General features: G+C 41.1%; 1 protein-coding gene across 1 annotated transcript; it reads left to right on the plus strand.

The window, feature by feature from the left end:
• Window positions 1-585: 585 nt before the first annotated feature.
• Window positions 586-21,188, plus strand: SLC15A1 (solute carrier family 15 (oligopeptide transporter), member 1; the record flags this gene model as incomplete). The annotated part of the gene is made up of 21 exons (XM_008935303.1): window positions 586-670; window positions 751-892; window positions 4,567-4,677; window positions 4,859-4,958; window positions 5,193-5,283; window positions 7,616-7,699; window positions 8,848-8,930; window positions 10,030-10,116; window positions 11,113-11,202; window positions 12,454-12,498; window positions 12,596-12,628; window positions 12,764-12,852; window positions 14,033-14,114; window positions 15,197-15,322; window positions 16,668-16,811; window positions 17,212-17,261; window positions 17,857-17,964; window positions 18,085-18,181; window positions 18,619-18,765; window positions 19,572-19,679; window positions 21,000-21,188. Coding segments are annotated over 21 exons (2,091 nt in total), but the record flags the coding sequence as incomplete, so codon positions are not given.
• Between the last annotated feature and the right edge of the window lie 620 nt (window positions 21,189-21,808).

The following is a 21,808-nucleotide window of genomic DNA, read 5'->3' on the forward strand; positions in this document are numbered from 1 at the left end:
TTCTATCAGCACATTTGAAGAAATTAAGGATTCTTTGACAAGCAAAGTATTTGTAAGGATAGGAGTTTTCCTGAGAGACTTGTTTGAATAAAATGTTAAGTGTTTCTCAGCTGGAGGTAACTAAAAATGGCCCCAGGTTTCTAACTGTGGTGTGCTGTGGGTGCTTAGCATGGTGGGGTTTTTGTTGTGTTTGGGTTCTGATTTTTTTTTTTTTCCAAAATGTTGGCTTTTTGCATTTCTTTTTTTTGATAACAATCAGTATTGCCCTAAGGGCTAAATGCTGAAGACTTCAAATGTGCCAAGTGCAATGCATGAAGGTCAAACGTAGCATTACTGAAGATCTCTTGCGAAGGGCAGATGCAGAGTCTGTAGAGCTCTGGGGACCAGGATGGGAAAGTGAGAATTGGCCCTTGGTTGAGGGAAAGCAGTGCTGTTCCACAGACATGCATGTAGCCTCCTAACCCCCAAGCACCTGCCCGCTCCCACTGGGTCTGTATCGAGCTCGCTCAAGCTGTGGGTCGCAGGGAGCAATGTTAGTCTGTGTTGTGCAGCTCTGAGCTCATGCTGTCTGTCTCTTGCCTCCAGCCAACCTGCCTTGGCTACCCACTGAGCATTTTCTTCATCATCGTCAATGAGTTCTGCGAGCGGTTCTCCTACTATGGCATGCGAGGTATGTCCCAGGCCCCGTTTCTCCTCGTGCTGACCAGCCCTGACGTGGATTTGTAACCCATCGTTTTGTTCTTCCTACAGCGGTGCTCGTTTTGTATTTCAAGTATTTTCTGCAGTGGGATGACAATTTGTCTACAGCCATCTACCACACGTTTGTTGCTCTGTGCTACTTGACGCCAATCCTTGGAGCCATCATTGCAGACTCTTGGCTGGGAAAGTTTCTGTGAGTGCTTCCTTGGAAAACAATCATGAAAGCTCACCTGAAATCAATGAGGTCACTCAAGCCATCACATAAAGCAGTAGCTCGGAACAACAGCTTCATGGCTGATGTTGGGCTACTCCAGGATTGTTTGTGGTTTTTTTTTTTAGCTCCAGAACTTGAGGGTTTAACTGGTTTAGCTCAGACCTGAAACTGCACTGCAGGTTAACGAATGCTACAAGTCCTGTTAATCGGTTAAGGGTAGTAGATTGCTTTCCAAGCATGCTGAATGTTTTCTCATCTGAACAAAATGTTAGCTAAACTAAGAAAAGTATTCACCAAGCTGTGAAAATAGATAGTGGAGGCTATAATTACATTTGACTGCCTCTTCACCTATTCATACCTATTGCAGGTGGCCAATGAAGTGGTGGAATAGCGTGTTATCTGCTATTAACTGGCAGTTGGAATACATTATAAAATATTCTGTAATTTCAGTATTGACTTGACAGCTCAGAATGCTTCACTGAGTTGCAGTTTCCTTTACTGATGAATTCTGGGGGTTTGCCTGCATGCTCACTGCTCAGGAAAATACTGATGAATTAAGTGCTTTGAAATGTAACCAGATTATTTCCAACAGCCTGATCTTGCTGTCCTTTCCTGATGGTGTGATTCTAATAGTGTTTGCTTTACCTTCAGGAAAAAAAAAAGGCACCATAAAGATTTTATGGAGGGATATGAGTCAGGAATGTTAGCTGACTTGTCAAAGGTCTTCCAGAGATTGGAGATGAATCTGGCTTTGTGGATGGTTGGCTGAAGGCTACACCATCTTCTTCCTCTGACAGCCTCTAGGAGCTCTGTGGAGCTGATCTAACCAGAACTCATTGCAAGTAGCTGGCTATCATGCCAATTGCAGCTTAAATATAGTGTACTTGCTTGTTTAAACAGTGTGGGTTTCTTAAAAATCTGTTTTGGCTTTTCCCTGTTTTATCAAGATGAAGCTTTGAATCCCTTCTCCTCTGGTACCTGTGTAGCATGGCTCAGGGCTTAAAACTGGAACCTTAATCTCGACAAGAAAAAAACCCCATGCTTTTGGAAAAAGCATAGCTTTCTTGTACAGATGCCCTAAAATACAGCAAAGTTCCATGAGGAAGGCTTAAAGAATAACTCATTTTAAAAATCTATGATGACAAGAAGAAGGGGAGGTTACCCAAGCAGTGTTAAGCGCTCTTAGAGGTGAGATTTGAATATTCCCAAGTCCATGGACTTCGTGCAATGTCTGCCAAGAAGCATGCTGGGACCTGCTCACATGTTAGATGTGAAGTTCTTGGGGAAAGTAGTACAGAAATCACAATAATTTTTTTAATTGGGTGCCATCTCTGCAGTGCCAATTACTTAAGTGGTGTTTTCACAGCATGCTTATGAGCCTTGTAAATAAAAGTTTCTCTCTTGATCAGATCAGGTTTAATTTCAATTGGAATCTTTCTCCCAAGTTGTTAAGCAGCTGAAGTAACTATACGGAAGTGCTATTTAAAAAAAAGCTCTAATTTATCTACTAAATATTGCTAAATAGCAGATTCACTGTTGCCCAACTTTATATAGCTTTTGACTCTGCTACAGGGAAGGGCATTTTTTTAAGTTGGAGAAACCTTGTTCTAAAGTGAAAACAGCTTGGTCTATGATGTGAGTGATGCTTCCTCTCCCTCTCGGATTAGGATGCCCTAAGCTTGCTGTGAGGATCTCTTGCCTTTGCCAAATAGATTCAGATTGTCCCGTGTCCTTGAGCCTTGCTCGTCACTGTCATGGGCTGCACTGGGTTTGGGGCTGCTGCTCCTAGAGTTTTAAATATTTCACATCATTGTATCCACATCATTGCATCCTGTTTCTCCTGCTTTTCCTCCAAGCTGGAGACCTGTGATCTGTGCTTATCGAATGAACCCACAACCAAGGAAATGGATGAATGCGGATTAAAATATAGTCACATTCTTAATCTACAACCAAGTTAGGATGGAGTATGTTTTGTTGTACAAGAAAGAGAAAGGGACTCTGAAGGCATGGGGGTGGGGGCTGGTGATTCTGTAGTCATGCCTTCCTAGGCACCTCCTGGCAGAGGAAAACCAGGCTGGAAGCCTGCACTCTGTACTCTTCTCTTCTCACTCCGCCCAGTTTAAATATCCTGTAAAGCTTACAACTGAGGGAGTGTGGTAGTAAGAGTTGTTGTTCACAACAGTATTTTGGAGGAGTTTCAATCTTTAAAGTAGGTCTTAATTTTTAAATTTCTTTCCTCCTTGCAGCTAAGATATAAGAAAACAAAGAGTAATTAAACAATATTAAAATCAGCATAAATTGCATATGTCAGTGTAGAGTCCATTGGAACTTTGCATTTTAAATGCAATGCTTGCATTCCCACGCTGGTTGTTAGAAAGACAACTAAATATCTCCTGTGATGTGGTGATACCTACAGAATCCCTTTGTCATCCTAACTTGCTTAGTTAAACGAGGCTAGTTAAAGAATAATGATAAAAACAAACAGAATAATAATAAACAGAATAACAGAGGTATGCAGACAGATTTTTACAGTAGTTTTTGAGAAGTTGAATCTGTAACTTCCTGTGTCTGTTAATTATGCTTCTTTTCTAAGCATCTTTTGAAATGAGCAAATGTCTGTGATTCTCTGTATGTTCCCCAGGGCTCAGTATTTGGGCCTGTTCTCTTCAATATTTTTATCAGTGATCTGGACGAGGGGATTGAGGGCACCCTCAGTAAGTTTGCAGACAACACCAGGTTAGGTAGGTATGTTGACGTGCTTGAAGGTAGGGAGGGTCCCTCTACAGAGGGATCTGGACAGCCTGGATGGATGGGCTGAGGCCAGTGGGGTGAGGTTCAACAAGGCCAAGTGCCGGGTCCTGCACTTGGGTCACAACAACCCCAGGCAGCGCTCCAGGCTTGGGGAGGAGTGGCTGGAGAGCTGCCTGATAGAAAAAGGCCCTGGGGTTGTTGTTTGATAGCTGGCTAAACATGAGCCAGCAGTGTGTCCAGGTGGCCAAGAAGGCTAACGGCATCCTGGCCTGGATCAGAAGTGGCATAACCAGCAGGAGCAGGGAAGTGATTGTCCCCCTGTACTCAGCACTGGTGAGGCTGCACCTCAAATATTGTATTGAGTCTTTGGGGCTGCTCACTACAAGAACACTGAGGTGCTGGAGCATGTCCAAAGGGCAACAAAACTGGCAAGGGGTCCAGAGCACAAGTCTTAATAAGGGTCAGCTGAGGGAACTGGAGTTGTTTAACTTGGAGAAAGGGAGTCTGAGTGGAGAACTTATCACTCTACAACTGCTTGAAAGGAGGTTGTAGTGAGGTGAGGATCAGTCTTCTCATGTAACAAGTGATAGGACAAGGGGAAATGGCCTCAAGTTGTGCCAGGGAGGGTTAGACCGAGTAATAGGAAAAATTTCCTCCCTGCAAGGGTTCTCAAGCAGTGGAACAGGCTGCCCAGGGAGGTGGTGGGGTCATCATCCCTGAAAGTATTTAAAAAGCATGTAGATAAGGCACTCCGCGTCATGGTTTGGTGGTGAACAGGCAGTGTTGGGTTAATGGTTGGACTTGATGATCTTAAAGGTCTCTTCAAACCCAAACAAGTCTATGTTTCTGTATGTGTGTGAATATGTTAACATAGCTAAAAATTTCTCCTCTCTTTATAACAGGACCATTGTCTCCTTGTCCATTGTCTATACAATTGGGCAGTCAGTCATGGCTGTGAGCTCCATAAATGACCTGACAGATAACAACCGTGATGGCATAAAAAAATTACACATGTGAGTTGTCTTGTACATGTTTGGGATTTTTTTTCAGGTGGCTGAAGGGTGGGACAACTTATACCTTAAATTGATTGAAGGCAATTGAAATTCAAGTAACTTAAGTCTCTTACATATCCTTTAAATAAGAAAGCAAAGTGATTATTTCTTTCATTTTCCTCTTTTTTTTACTTTGTTCCAGTGGTCTATCCATGACTGGCTTGGTTCTCATTGCACTTGGTACTGGTGGAATCAAACCTTGTGTGTCAGCGTTTGGTGGAGATCAGTTTGAAGATCATCAGGTAACAATACCTTTCAGCTTTTCAATGAGACACTCTTACTAATATATGATTATTATGAGACTCTACAGTAATGCACATGTCTAAATACAAATATTATTAATGTTGACTGGGTAGCTGAGGAAGGAGGTAGATAACTGTCTTGAACTGTGCAAACAGAGCTGCTGATTGTTCAATCTAGGCTGATCAACGTGGTTCTGGCTAAGCCTTTCTAAGTGTCTTTTGTTTTTACTGTAGGAAAAACAAAGATCTAGATTCTTCTCTATCTTTTATTTGTCCATTAATGCTGGAAGTCTCCTATCTACTGTAATCACCCCAATTCTCAGAGGTAAGGCCACACCCTTGCTTATGAAGTAGTTAAACATCAGTGAAGGATGAGTGTTGGATTGCAGTTCAGTTAAGTGTGAATGAACTGTGTTGTTTGACACCTTGTGGAGTTGTCTGGCAAATCATCTTACATTTTCATTTGTCATCCAGCTTCTCCCAGGTGAGGTACTGTCAAAAAACAAGCCAGTTTGAGATCTGAATTGCCTTTGGGATTAAAAATACTAGACCTGAAGAGGCATACTGAAGTCTTTAGCTTGTGCCACCTCTTCTAATGCCTTTAAAACCACCACTCAGAGTTGTACTGTTTGCTAGGAGGGGAAAGGGGGAGAGAGAGCTATCCACTCTGGAAGTGGAGACTATTCTGAAGTGTGCAAGCTACAGAAGCTACTATGCACATGGGAACACTTATCCATGTGATTAAGTAAATCATGGTTTTCATATAGTTATTTTCTCTTCTGCTTGTAATGAATGGTGTGATCCAAAACAAAGCAAACAATTCACTGATCCTTATGCATGTGGATTTTTGTGGCAAGCTTACACAGATGGTGCTGCATGGATGTGCTTGGCAGGAGTCTGAGGATGGCTGGTTTCTCAAAAGAAAACAGCATGTGTGTGCTGGAATAGCCCTAAAGCACTGGGCTGAAATTCTGGACTTTGGATTTCTTGACTAAAACAGACTGCGTAGAAGCGTTTTAGATGTTTGCTTAATGTAATTTCTATCCTTTCCCAAAATGGAAGGAGATACACATAAAGCACAACATACAGTTTGCTTCCATGTCGATACAGGGTGAAAACTACCTTGGAAAAATGGATAAATACAATTGAGGAAAGTAGTACGATTATGTCCTATAAAATTTAACCAAAGGGCTAACACAACTAAATCAGGACATTAATGTGCTGCAAGCTAATATTTTTTTTAAATCAAACTCTAATTCTCCTGTTAGTAGTACAGTGAAAAAGGTAATAATTTTGTTTAGTCTTTTACTTTTTCCTGTCACTAGCTATGTCCACACTCTGAGCATTTCAGGATGTATGCATGAAGATGATAAAGTTAAATCCCTGCCTACTGCAGGGGATGGGGGTTGTAAGGGCAGGGGTGGTGTTTGAGAATTTTTTCAATAAGATACACTTAGTATGTTACTTATAACTTTGTTTATTAACTAGTCCCAAAACTTTGGTAATCTAGTTCCTATCTCACCAAGAACATGCATTTGACTATTCTAGTAGAATTCTTCACCTCTCAGCCTAAAACTTGAATTGCTTCTTAGCGTAAAATTGAACGTAAATGTCCTATGAGGAAAGGCTGAGAGATTATAGAATCATAGAGGTCTTTTCAACCATGATCATCAAGTCCAGCCATCAACCCAACACTACCATTGCCACTAAACCGTGTCCTGAAATACCACGTCCACATGTTTTTTGAACACCTCCAGGGATGGTGACCCCACCACCTCCCTGGGCAGCCTGTTCCAATGCCTCACCATTCTTTCAGTAAATTCTTCCTATTATGCAATCTAAACCTCCCCTAGTTCAACTCAAGCCTATTTTATCTCCTATCATTAGGTATTTGGGAGGAAACACCAGCACCCACCTCAGTACAACCTCCTTTCAGGTAGTTGTAGAGCACAATAGGTCTCCTCTCAGCCTCCTCTGCTCCAGGCTAAACAATCCCAGTTCCCTGAGCCAGTCCTCATAAGCCATGTTCCCCAAATCCTTCACCACCTTTGTTGCCTTTGTCTGGACCTGCTCCAGCACCTCAATGACTTTATTACATTGTGGCACCCCATATCTGGGACTGTTCAGCCTGAAGAAGGGAGCGCTCAAGGGGATCTCAACGATGTACATAAATACCTGCATGGAGGGTGCAAAGAAGGTTGGAGCTGAGCTCTTTTTCAGTGGTGCCCAGTGGCAGGACCAGAGGCAATGGGCACAAATGGAAACCCAGGAGTTTCCCTCTGAATATCACAAAATAACTGTGAGGGTGGCTGAGCACTGGCACAGGTTGCCCAGAAAGGCTGTGCACTCTCCATACTTGGAGATACTCCAAAGCCATCTGGAGGTGCTCCTGGGCAATCAGTTCCTGCTTGAGCAGAGAGGTTGGATCAGATGATCCCTTCCAACCTTGAATTGTTCTGTGAATTTTGTGATAAATAATTCCCCTTTTCAATAATGAAAGGTAAGTTGGGTACTGATCATCCACCCTGTCAATAACATCAGCAGAGGTTTCCCCTGTCACCCCACCCTGAGTTAACAGTGAATGAGGGGAGCAAACTCTGTGTGAAATACTGGCAGCCCTGACTGGGACCTTTATCTAATGTGACCTTGTACTTCAGCTCAAGAGTGTGGCATTCACAGCAAGCAGAGATGTTACCCCCTGGCTTTTGGAGTCCCTGCTGCCCTCATGGCCATCGCCTTAGGTGAGTGCAACTGTTCCCATCTTGCCGCTGCAGTTAGAGACATGGTTAGATGTTAACAATCTCAGAATAAAGACAAAGTGGTAGAAATCTTCAGGCATCAATTTTTATCAATACCTGATTTTTTTTTTTTTGGTGATTTTTGACTTAAAGCTTTTTTTCTTGGGGATGTGTGTGTGGGAATTAAGCTGAAGCACTCACTTTTACAGAGGAGACTGTTTTACCAGGAGAGACTGAGGGGGCTGGGGAGAGGCACAAATATACCATTGAATTCTTTACGTTATGTGACTTACTGTCTGTTTCTTGGGCTACTGGGGTGCATAAATAAGATCTTTTGAATGTAGCATGAGAACTCTGAGAAAACGTGGCTTTTTGAAACTACCTATAATCCAGGATGATGAAGTGTAGCAAATGCTGGTCCCTGCACTGGAGAAGTGCTCTACTGGTGTGTCAGTATTTCTCAAATGCCTGCATTTTCCCTAGCTGCACTATGGGCCACTCTGAGCCTTTCTGCTGCAGCACAAAGACATAGAAACTGGAGGGATGTCACCATATACCACAGTAGTCCTTGTGGTCCTGACTGGGAGCCTACCCAGGGTGAGCCTCCAGCTACTGGTGACCCCATCCTGCCTGTGCACCCAGCCCAGGGCAGAGAGCAGCTGGAGGGGTTTGCCTGTGCCTGTGGGAGGGTGAGGCCAGGGAACGTGCCTGGGCGTGGGAGCTCGGGAGACCTTGGCAAGTGCTGCAGTTCAGGCAGAGCCTCACGTGGCCCTGCATGATGTGAGCTGCAGTGCCCTTGACTCTTCAAAAGGAGCCTGTAAAGCTGTCTTAATCTGGTACAGAAAGGCCAAAGCCAAGGTTCTAAGTGGTCCTTGTTTTGACCATCCCCCAATTAAACTAGCACCCACTGAGGATTTACCCTGGGAGTTACTAGATTTGATCCCTTGTCTTAAATAGAAGCAATCTGCTGTTATTAATTTGATTTCTTTTATTGTGTGATAACATCATACAATAGGCAAATTTATTGTTCCTTAGGAGGCTTATTCCCACCCTGATGTTACTCCTTTACTGTTACAATTTCCATACCAAATTATCTGCCACTATTTTCAATTAATCCTGAATTCCTTTTGTTTTCTGTTTGTGTATTGTAGTTGTGTTCATTGTTGGAAGCAGAATGTACAAGAAAGTTCAACCTCAAGGAAATATAATGGTTCGAGTTGTCAAATGCATTGGAGTGAGTACTATTTGCATTCCTTAAAACCCTGGCAGCAGTTTAAAAACTGTTCAGTAAACATGCTTTGATCAGGAATCCATTATGAGGAAAGCTTCTTACTGACACCTCCAGATTTAGATTGCCTTTTTATTTATCTATACCTGGGCTTATATGTAAATTTCTACACAAAGCAATCAAGGTGTCAGTGATATGTAAAAGCTTATGCCAGCTTCTGGGAATCATTCGTTCCTTATTTGTGCACCTTTATGCAGCCTGGTAGTAAGAGACAAATATGCCTTGACCAGAGTCAAGAGCAGAGCTACTAGTATTATCTTATCAGCAAAAATGTATTACTTATTAGAAGAATGTTCTTTACAATGCAGATGTATATTGATCCCCACTGTATTAAGGGGATCAGGAGGTTGTGTTAGTGCAAGCCTGCAAGGAAGGGAGCTAAATCTGCCTGAATAGCATTGTCCCAACTTCAAGTGCCTCAACATATTGAGATCAAGGGATTTTTTCTTTTACTTATGGGCTTCTTCATTCCTGATGCAGATCTGCCAGCTTGTTACAACCCAGACCATTGCTTCTCTTGTAAGCGCTGTCAAAAATAATTATCTATAAATTGCTTTGGCCATTGCTTAAAGTTCTGCCCCTGTGGTCCAGCTCAGCCTTGCACGTTAATCCATGCAGAAAGTCTTAGGAGTTCTCTCAGGACTGTACTTGTATATGGTCAGTGTAAAGGTGTGAGGAATATGAGTAAGATGCAGCTTCTTAAAGTGAAATGTACCCTCACAGCCATTCAGCTCTGAAAGCCTGTGCATATGCATTCTTCTATCTGTTGTACATAAGCTGAAGTAGGCAGGTCTTAAGCTCCTAACAGCAACCCATGTTGAGAGAGACTACTGTTTGGTTCACCTGATCCCAGGTGCAAGCTCCACTAGATATGCAGTGTGAGGCCTTTGATGCAATACTCCCTCAGATATGCACAGCAGTTAACAGAAGAAAGTCATCTTTAGCACCTTCTAAACACTAGAAGCAGGAGTGTCATCTTTAGTGACAAAACTTATAGGATTTATAAATATTTGTAATGCCATTATGCAAAATTCTCTTTCCTCAGTTTGCCATCAAAAACAGGTTTCATCATCGCAGCAAGCAGTTCCCCAAGAGAGAGCATTGGCTGGACTGGGCGAGTGAGAAGTATGATGTGAGTACTGTGTGGCCACGTCTGTACAGTGGCACCTCCTGATGCTCAGCTTCTCTTCTGTCTGCTCTAATCCATTGCCTCAGGCACTGGGCAGGTAGTTTTGGGTCTTACAATCATCTGGCCAAACCTCAGTGCTCCCCTGGGGCTGCAGGTCATCACCTCAGCTCCTGTGGGAGAAAGCAGAGCTGTGTGAGTCGGTGCTCTGTGGGATCACAGGCTGCCCAGGGAGGTTGAAATGAGATGAAGAAAAGACAGTTTCCATTGTTGAACAAATACAAGCACCTATTGGTTTTGAAGCTGGTAAAATAGCGAGCATTATCCTTGTCAACATTTTGTTTCCCTCAGTAAACTGGCTTCAAAGAGAAATAGGCTGGTTTAATGACTGCATGGTGTTGACTCATGGTTTATGTGCAGAGCTGTAACACTTGTCTTGGGATCAAACTGCAGAACTACACTTAGGAATTCCAGCTTCAGTCAATAAACCCTCCATCCCCCTGGCCTCAGCACAAGCTCCTCACCATGACTCTCAAGGCCTTGTGTCCATGGTCCCCAGCTATGTCCCTTGTCTACTATCCACCCTGCCCTGTCAGCAGCAGCACAAACCTTAGCCTGTCCCCTTTATTTTTATTTCCCTTTTGCCTGTATACATTTTTCATGTGTGAAATGCATTCCTCAGTTACCTGTTCGAATGCCTCCTTCCTAGAAAAATGATGTGGCACTGAGTGCCAGATCTCCTGCTGCCATCAGTACACGTGCCAAGAGGCACAGGTCTGATAGCAGTGTCACCTTTACCCAGCAGCCCTTCCCACACCCACGAAGCAGACCTTGTGCTGTGTAACTGAAATCACCAGATGTTCCCACAGCACATGAAGCTCAGGATGTGGGTGAACATTACATGATGTGTCTTTACCTGCTGCTGTGCTGCAAATAGCAGTCTGCAACTGTCTTTTTTTTTTTTTTTTTTACCATCTCCTCTTGTGTAATTCTCATTTGCAGAAACGACTGATTGCTCAGACTAAGATGGTGTTGAAGGTGCTTTTCCTTTACATCCCTCTCCCCATGTTCTGGGCGCTTTTTGACCAGCAGGTAAACTAGAAATTGTTTGGCTTGGCAGTTAGAGCTATACTATGTCACTCCATGCATACTGAGGTCACCAAACATAAACATGCCTATGGAGGGTGGGAAATAATTCTTTAACCTCATTCTAACATAAAGGGGCAGTTACTAAGTCCTGTTAGTATAGAATGTTCTGCAGGCAGGGGAAGTTCAATTTATCTGGACATGTCCAGGACTGACTCAGTAACTGAGGCCTCTCCAGCTCTTGTATCAGCCAGGACTCAGAGAATGAAATGGTAATTTAAAGCTTTCTTAGTTCTAATGTTTCTTCTACTGTCAGTTGTGAGATGAAATGTAGGGTCCTAGTGTAAATGCTCTGGAGAGCCAGGGCTCAAATGACCTGGATGCCAGTGAACTCAATCCCCCAAATGTGTTATAAATACCTCACACCTTCAAGCAGCAGTATAAGCCTATGATTACCATTTACTTGGTGGGCTGAGTGCTCAGGACCTGTGACAGCAGGCTTTCATGTTTCAGTACTGAAGTAGGAATTCAGGGGCATGTGTGAAAGAACCAGGGGATGAAATCTTTATCCAAGGCAGACTAGAGGAGGTTGGGTCCAGATTGCCTAGATTGTGTTGCCTTAGTCTAGTACCAGTGAGCTGTAACTATCAGTGTGACCTGTTACAAACAGGCAACCCTGCTGTGAAATTCAGAACTAAATACTCATTACATGAGTAATAATTTGTATCTCAGGCAGTGGTACATCACGGGTGGTTAGAGGCTCTTGCCACAGCTGTAGCAATGCATGTTCCTGTCTCACCCAGGGCTCAGGCTGAAAGCCAGCCCTGCTTAACCCAGCTTCAGGCACATTTTCTGGGCAGAGGGCTCAAGGCAGGTCCAGCCCTGGCTTGGCTGCTCGCTGCTGGGCTGCGTGAAGGAGGGGTGAACATGTCAGTGGTATGGGGTGCTCAGGCAGGCAGCAGAGGCACTCGGGTGGGCTCTATGCCCAGCACTCTGTGCAGGATGTCCTCACTATCTCTGCATCTAAATTATTTTTCCACTTTACTTCACAGAGCTAGTCAATAAAGTGAAATGGGCCACAAAGATCACTTTATTCAAGTGTTTACATTGTGGAGTAAGAACAGACCTGTAGCAAGCTAGCTTGGGTTTTTTATTGTATTGCATGTCTTTTGCAACACTTTACTTATGAAAACAATCCAAGAGGAACTTTAGAAGATTGATTTTCTGTGGCATTTAACCTTCTTTTCTTGTGTTAAGGGGTCAAGATGGACACTGCAAGCCACAACAATGGATGGAAATTTTGTAGGTTACTTTTATTGCTTCTCCTTTATTAACATTCACTTTTTTAGATCAGTTGTATTTGTTGTCTTAATATCAAAACCTATTTTTTCTTCACTAGGGATCTATTCAGATTCAGCCAGACCAAATGCAGGTACAGTAATCTGTCTGCCAATTCCAAGTATTTCCCAAAGATTTCATATATGTCATTTTGCTTTAACTGCCCTTCATTAAAAAAAGACTTAGAAAAATACTTAATTCTTCTCCTTTCTATGTTTGTCTTCAACAGACTGTGAATCCAATCCTCATTATTATAATGGTCCCAGTTGTAGATGCTGTGATTTATCCTTTAATCAAGAAATGCAAGATCAATTTCACGTAAGTTGATGTACTTACCTGGCTTCAACAGCAGCTCATCTGAGTGATTTCTTTAAACTCATCTGCCAGCCTAATGTAACAAGAGTGAACATTCAGCTAAGGAGAAAACTGCAGAGCATTTAAAATGGGGTTAATATTTTAACAAAATGAAAATTTAAAAACTATAAAATACTGGAAGTGGTATGTACAAGCAAAACACAGACTAGAAAAAGCAAATCTAATGGTAAACTAATATTTTCCAGTTATGGGCAAAATCTTTTGCTTGCAGGAGGAATGCTGTTTACTAATCTTCACTTCCCCCATGTCTACCCCCTTTCCCTCCCAAAGTGTAAGAAGTAGGAATGCAACATACATCCTTAGCATGTGTCATGTTTTGGACTTAAAACTGCCTGAGACAAGAGATGTTTCCTCTTCAGTCCCAGTGAGCAGTCTGGCTCATTTACATGGTTCTAGGTGTAGCTTCAGAGGGTATTTCACATTTTTAACATGGGATTGTAGTGTCTAGTACTTGCAGTTTGGAGAGGCAGGAGAGAATACAGTTCTTAAAACCATTTTTATAGGGCTAAGATGCAATGCTGTCTTTTCTATCTAGCTGTGAAAACTTGGAGGCATGTGCTGGAAAAGTCATTCATTTGTGGACACTCTACATCTGATAAATAATGCTATAAATATCTAATTTTAAATTTACCCTTAAAGCTTACCTGAATATCAGTAGGCATCTCCTGATTCAACATTTCTTTGATTTTTTTTTTTTTGTCCAATATTACTTTGCTTTAAACATAGCACTATATACACAAGTTGTTACTTTTTGTTTTTTAAAATATATAACTTGTCTTTTCATTGTTTTAAAGCTAAAAACTGCAGTGGATTGTGGTGGCGTTTTTATTCCTACAGATCAGATATTTCCAGAAACCTAATAAGTATGTTTAGTCAATGTTTGAGCCCAGCAGATGCAGAGTAACAGGTTATTAAGATGCTGTAGGAAAGATACGTTTCCTGATAGTGTAACTATGAATTGAGAGGTACCCAGCTTAGCAGAACTTTCTATAACATCTGCCCTTCAAATAGGGGTAATGTGCTAGTTGTGGCCATTTGAGTTTCCCACTGTGGAAGTAAAACTACTACCAGCTGAAGGTCTGTATTTGTCTTGAAACTCACATGTATTTTGTTGTTGTGCCAGGCCCCTGAGGAAGATCACTGTTGGTATGTTCCTCGCATCTTTGGCTTTCGTTGCTGCTGCCCTTGTGCAAGTGCAAATAGATGTGAGTGCAGCTACATGCAACTACTAACAATTAATTGTTAAGACAGAAGAAAGTCTGTTTATGGGGAAAATGAGCCAAGACTTCTAAATTCAGAACCAAGCGTGTAAGCCCAGAAGTGGAGGGAGGGAAAATATTTTAATATGTTGCAGTAGTGTGATTAACATAACACAGTTAGCTATGAACACCGTCTTGCAAAACATCTCATCTGACATTAACATAAATTTCATGCATTAAAGGCACCCTCAGATCTTTGAGACTGAGACTGAAAGATGAAAGCAGAGATTTGTTTGGCCTACCAGAGGCTACTTTCTCTGATCTCTTCTGATAGTTACACTGATGAAGTGTGACAGTCTGAGAATCACCATCACATCATGGGCAAAGATGATACCTGTTCAAGGCAGGATTATCATCCCTGACTTTCCTTGCCCTAAAGGGAGGTGTCATGCCTGAATCAGATCAAGATTTCTCCTGTAGTTGGGATGTTGGCAACACCTCTGGAAACAAAATTATAGGAAGGGAGGAAAGGTTGAGGTAGAACTGAAATAAGCACAACTATTGCAGCTTATGATGCTCTGCAAGAGCAGCAGTTATTTACTGTTACATCTAGAGATTTCATTTCCCACCAGAAGTTCAGTTTCTCTGGGCTTTCACACCAGGCAGTGTCCATACATGCTTCTGTCCAGTTTGGCAGTACTAGTGCTGGGGGAGAGTGAGTGAGAACACAGTACAAAGAAACTGAGGAACACAGGCAGCCATAGGATGTGCAAAAAGCCCATTCCTTAAACTGCAGAGTGGTCTTGGTAGTGGCAGCGTGTTGCAGGGTGTGATCAGAGAGAAAAGGCATCTGGCTGTGGAGACATTGTGCATGAGACTTCTTTCCTGAGGCAGCAGTAAGGCAGCCTGTAACAAAACTCATTATTAAAGTTGCATCCCTCTGACAGTCCCAGATCACCAGGCAAATGGTGATCTTCATCACAAATCATAAATCTTCATCATAAGATAATTAAGATCACAGTAACTATAGTGCTTTTTCCAAGCGATTTTAGGATAGAACACTGATTTTACTTTTTCCTGTCCTACAGAAAACTATTCCAGTTTTCCCTGCAGCTGGGCAATCCCAAATCAAAATAATAAATCTAGGTACTGGTGGTGCAACAGTTCACTTTGGACCTCAGCTTCAGAGTGTGAATGTAACGGCTATGGAGTCGGTAAGTAGGGGGAGATGGGGAAGAGCAAGGTAAAAAAAAAAAATCTAATGGAGCAAATCAAAGTGGTTATTAACTAATGGTTCAAAATTTATTATTTTCCAGTTTTATTCTTAGTTTAGTTTTTTTTTTATTGTATTATGGAATGAATTGTTACTGAAAACGTACTGAATGAAGAAATGGTAACCGTTTCAATATTCTAAGCAGTACTAGTTTTTATTACTAAGAGGGTTATTTTTTTTCCAAGAAACTTTAAAAACTTAATAGTGATTTTTGAACTAACTGAAAATTTCATTCTTGCTAAAAGGGTGCTATTTCTTAACAGCAAGGACACCTGTTCCTTCAATAAAATTCCATTCAACTCTAGTGAGTCACTGCTATTATTTTGAGTGGTAGCTGAATTGAACAGTGGGCTTTTTTTCTGTGGCTATATCAAATATTAAGCTTCAGATTTTGCTGTCAAAGAACCTTTTCATATTGTATTACAGCAAAATCTTGATAGCCCTACTGACAGCAAAACATGGTGGAGCTGATGGACACTTTTACTAATGGATGTTAGGAAGCATATTGTCTGATAGCCTGCAACTCTCTTTCCATATAAGAGGAGAAACCCTATTTATCCTCCTCCAAACTTGCCTCACATCAAAACTGAGCTGTAAGGAGAAGATAAGAGCACCCAAATTGTATGCTGATGGAATAATCATGGTGCATACCTGAAAATGAAGGGTGTAAAATGCTCCACTCTACTATAGACATTTTATAATCCAGGTGTTTAATCATGCTTTTTATAATCCTATAAAATGAGTTATTCCGCTACTACATGAACATTTTCATTAATGTTTTAAGTATTTTATGCTCATGAAATGTATTTAGAATATTTAAAAATATACCCTGATAATGGGCACTCCTGTTATGCTGAAACCATAAAGATGCAGTCTACATTTGCATCTCTTAAGAGTTGTGGCTATTTGGAAAATGCATCTTAACTTGTGCTGATGCTGCCTCTGTAGCTAAACAGAATTTTAGATGGCACTGACTGTAAGTTTGATTTATCTGGAGCAAGAAATACAGAGAAAAATCTGACAGCTATCCCATAATGCCTGTGAGAAGCTCACATTATTTTGAAGCTTGTATAATGAAAAAAATCAATAAAACACAATGATCAAATGAAATTAATGCTTGCTGTGGAAAACCTAATAAATGAAAGGTAGGAGATGCTCATGAACTCTGGCACTTCCAAAGTAACACATGTAAGCTTCAAAGCCCCTGGAGTCCATACCACTCCCTCAAAGGTTTAGACAAACACACAGTTGCGTGGAAGCTCAGAGCAAGGTGTTTGTCTTTTCAGACAGGCTACATGACATTTGAGACTTCTGAGCTGAAATCATTAAATGTAACTTCTGGAAACAAAACTGAAGCCATCAGTTTGCCAGGGGGAGGCCGTCACACTCTCGGAATTAAAAGCAGTGGAACGGGCTTTGCTACTAGATGGGTAAGTCTGTTTCATTCCCAAGACGTGTTAATGTCTTAGCAGCTAGCTGTGTGTGAAGCTGGGAGGACAAGCTCTGGGTAGCGCTTCCCTTCATTTTGTTTTCTGTCTCTCCGCCTCTCTGCTGTCCCAGTAAGACTGGTGAGCTGTGAAGAGCAGGGCAGGATGTTACTTTAAAATAAAAGTAAATTACCAACTTAGTATTTAACTTCACAATTAGTCTTGCACCAAGACTTAACTGTGGTCATACAGTGCTTTCTAGTAGACATGTATCCTAGGAGTATCCTAAAAAAGGTGTGGGGTCTTGATCTGAAGCCTCTGTTAATTTTCACTGCTATGTCACAGTGCACATTTAAGCCGTTTGATGCCAACAACATATCTTGATAATGGTCTTTTCCACCAGATATTTGACAATGTCACATCAAAACCAGAAGAAGGAAATAACCTCATCAGGTAATTTTTGTTCCTAAATTTTGGCAGTGGTATAACTCTCTTCAGTCTGCCTATTGAGTAGGTTCTTCTTGCTTAACATAGTTTTCTATACGGTAGGCATTCTCCACTTGGTGGACATTTTGCTCTGTGTTTAATGGGTGTGGCAACTTCTGGTGCATGATTAATCTAATCTGTCTTGCATATCTACTTGGGGTATAATTAGGGTAAACCTGGAAGTGTATGTATTGCTCCATTGACTTTGTTTGTAGACAACCAGTACAGATTGGATGTCTACCTCATTTTTAATCTTGGGTAAGAAGTATCCTACTACTCCTTTGCTTTTCTTCTACATCTTGTATTTGCAGACGTGTTTGTTACTGGTTGTAGTAAATGCTTTTTATATTATCCTAAGCAAGTAGTGGGCTGATGTGGGCCTAGCCTGGTTTTTGCATTAGCTACGCTTGAAAAGATCTAGAGATCTTTCAAAAATGTTAACTGACAAAAACAAAAGAGGAAGACTTCATGTTTGTTATGGTACCAGAATATAATTAAAATAAAACCTGTATTTGACTTAGGCATATTTTGTTTAGTATTTCATCATTTTTACGTTTTAAAGGTTCATAAATAATTTGCCTGATACTATCAACGTCACTATGGGTGACACTGCATTTGGAACTCTGATGCCTCTTCATGCCAGTGATTACATCCTCTTTTCAGGAGGAAGGTGAGCACTTAACCTTACCACTTAGGTACACTATGTCCTTGGGAAAGGACATAGAACGCCTTTATTCTATATAATGCACGCAACTGTCTATAGTCTGAAGTGTGGTTTTTCTTCTTTCAGAAAAGATTATATTGTGGCTGTTAGAAATTCAATCCCTTGTTCAAGTTTCTCAAAGAAATTTGGATTTGGTAGTGCCTATACAATTGTAATTAATGAGGTGAGTTGCCACTGCTGTTGAATGAACAATACAGAATTACTTTTCATGTCAGTATTTTCTTTAACTAAAAGAAAACATTTGTAGAATTATCACTCTTGCCCCTTAATTGCACATATGATAGAATACTGATGTTGAACAGAGCATAAACTCATCCTTAACTATAAAAATAATCAAGGGTATGATAATGACATAATGTGGGAATTCATGTTCAGCACTAATGTCCTTAAATCTTTAGTCCTATGGGACACTATGGGTTTGCATGCAGTCTGCTGTAAAATAACTGCTTTCCAGCTAGGTGTGCAGTACTTCATGCACAGTATTGTGTATTTACCCAGAGCTTTGTGTCTATATATGGTTACAGAATATAGAACTGCTTAGAGTGCTTTTAGCATACAGCCTATTTATCACTGTTCCTAATGTGCTATTTTGATTTTCAGTGTGTTAGAAACAGTCTTAATGTAACATATTCTGAAGATATCCCACCCAATTCAGTCCATATGGCTTGGCAGATCCCTCAGTATTTTATTCTTACGTGTGCAGAAGTAGTCTTCTCTGTCACCGGGTTGGAGTTTTCATACTCACAGGTAGGTTTTGCTCTTCAGAGCTCTCATTGTGTTAAGAATCCTGTTACAAAGACCTTCTGTGATCACTGGTTTTAAGGTGGTGTTTCTGTATTGCTGCTTTGAGCAATTATGTCCTTCAGAGCTCCATAGAAGGACTATAGACTGGTTCAAGTTGGCCTTGTTTCACTAGCATTCAGTGTTTTCCATGAAGCTATGCTGAATTATAGCATTTGAAGACTCTTGACTGAGAGCCCTGAAATCTCCTTCTCATGTTTGACTTTCTATTGAAACTAAAAGGAACCGTACTGCTGCCTCAGAACCAAATGAAGGGTTCTCAAATATAAAATGAACAAGTACTGATACCTTATCTCCACACCAACCTTCTCCATACAATCTTTAGCAGCAGTTAAATTACACCCTCTTAATTCATTTTGTATTCCAACTCCAATTTATTCGCCATGTTTCTTCCCTTTATTCTGGTTCCCATTGCTGTAGTTTATGGACTACTGTAAGATGTGGCTTGCTAGACTGATGCACTCAATTTCTTCATCTGATGTGTACCATGTGTGCCTGAGGTGTAAAACGTGCCTGTTAGCTGCTCAGTGTGTGCAAAGTAAAAGATGTTAGTACTAGCAGTCTCTTGCTCCTCAAAGCCTTCTCCAAGCCTGTTTAATTCTAGAGAATTCTAGAGAACTTTTAAGTAAAACAAACAAAAGAAATCCTTCTCCTCCCCTGAGAACCAGTGTTTGTTATAATGTAAAGAATGTAGTAAACATCAGAAAATAAGTGATAGCATCATTTGACTAAAACTTGTCTTATTTCCCCAGGCCCCATCTAACATGAAGGCTGTGCTGCAGGCAGGGTGGCTGCTGACGGTGGCAGTGGGTAACATCATTGTCCTTATTGTGGCTGGAGCATCCAAACTCAGTGAGCAGGTAAGCACAGAAGCAATCATTGTGCTACTGTATTACACCCTGAGAAAGCAGTTCTGATCCAGGGGGCAAGTCATGTCTCATAGTCCTCAACCACAACTTCTGAGCACCAGCAATATGATGGATTTAGAACACAGGAGGTTAGTGTTAGCTACAAGAGTGTACCAGTCAGTTGTGTTTGACTGAATCTCATTACAGTATAGGAGTGTACCAGTCAGTTGTAGAACTAGTGTTTGACTGAATCTCATTACAGTATATAAGTAGTAGAGTTATGAATCTTTACAGTGTATTTGGGTTAAAACTAGTGCTGAAGGCTGTGCCAGCAGAGTGGTAACTTGTCTCCTGGAGCTTCTTCTAAAGTTTCTGTTGAACTTTTCCCCCAGTGCTTCTCCAATGTGTGTATGTGTAGACACACATGAAACTTTAAACAATTTAACAGATACTTTCTCCATGAAGGTTTCTACCTCTTTTATCTGTTGTTTGCCATTCTTAACTCTTGCTTGCAAGCAGCAGTTTCTAGTGTCTCTACAATAAATTGCTTCTCCTGGTGTTGAAAGGCTGTGAACTTCTCAGCTGAAATTCAAGACTAATGGGATTTAAATCTACCAAAATTACTTTTTTTTTGCTAAAGAATCTTCACCTGTGTACCTCAGCCTTGCCACATCCCTTCTGGCTCAACTGGTTTCAAACCTTGTTCTTTGTGGCATGAAATCTGTGGTGCTCCTGGGGAAGAGCACTTGGACAGGACTTTCTAGGACTACTAGTTGTGCTCCCTAATGAATCAAAAGGGACATCTGAGAAAGGGAAGAGCCTGTCCTGGAGCTGGTTTGGCAGTCCTGGTTTCAACTAAATTAACCTGAAAGAGTATGAAACAGAGCTGTTGAGGCTTTTCAAGTGGAGGTAGGACTTTGAAACTAGAGTTCCTGGTCTTGCTCTCTGCCTAGGTCTGCTGTCTGTAGAAACTTCTTACTGCTGATGTAAGTGGAAGCAGGATCACTGCCAGGCTCATTTAAAATGAGATTATCTGACCAAAAGGAGGAGCTGAGTTTCCTTTTCAGTCTTTTGGTCTATTCTTGTGCCTCCAGGAGAAGGTTATTATAGAACCTTTTGGCATTCACAGAACTTTTTTGTCTCTTCGATGAAGACAGAACTGCTGAAAGGGCCTCAATTCTGAGTTGCTTTAATGTGTATTATATACATCTAATACTTTGTCCTGTAAGTCATATCTGTTATATACATTCTGAATTAACCGAATTTCTTGCAAACAGTATAATTCTTTTGAGGAATGAATATTGATGGATAAATTATACTTTCTTTTTACAGTGGGCAGAATATGTGCTGTTTGCTGCCTTGCTGTTGGCAGTTTGCATTGTTTTTGCAATTATGGCTTATTTTTATACTTACGTTGATCCAAATGAGGTTGAAGCCCGACTTGATGAGGAAGAAAAGAAACAAATCCAAAAGGACCAAGTCAGCTATGAAAACCAAGCTGAAGCTGTCTCTCGAATGTGAAAGGTGCATTCAAGGAGTGTTTGTAAATTGTCTCCCATTAACTATATCTGCAGTAAGAGGAATCAGGGTATCAGTAAAACTTTGGGACCATATGTCTCATGGGAGAAGTTAAACTGTTTTTAACTTAAATGCAGCCTCTCTTGGGAAACAAGAGGAAAAGATTAGTCTCACTTCTACTCACCATGGTATCCTGAAGAAACTCCAGCAGAATTTGCACTCTTCACATACCTCAAACCTAAATACTATAGCACTAAAATATTGAAATTGCACTCAGCATTACTAAACCCTGTGAAAAAGATGTATTTTTATACTGTATTTCAATTTTATATCATGGAAGAATCAAGTATTGCCAAGAAATAGCAATTGAAGCCAAGCTGTCTGCACGACCCTTCTAGCCTCACTGTTACTTGAAAGCAGCAGGTCACATGTGCCTTAAATTTCTTTTGTACTTCCTTATGGATAATGGGAGCAAAGATCTGGCATTGCTCGGATGAAAATACTGTTTCCACATGCAGTAACTTGGACGTGCATTGTCATGTAATGCCTTATGTGCCTGTTAACTACCCATTTAACTCCTGTTATGTTTTTAATTAAATATATTAATGAGGGTCCACTCAGGT

The sequence above is a fragment of the Merops nubicus genome, unplaced genomic scaffold (assembly GCF_000691845.1).
Source record: "Merops nubicus isolate BGI_N331 unplaced genomic scaffold, ASM69184v1 scaffold13462, whole genome shotgun sequence".
NCBI classification, from domain to species: Eukaryota; Metazoa; Chordata; class Aves; order Coraciiformes; family Meropidae; genus Merops; species Merops nubicus.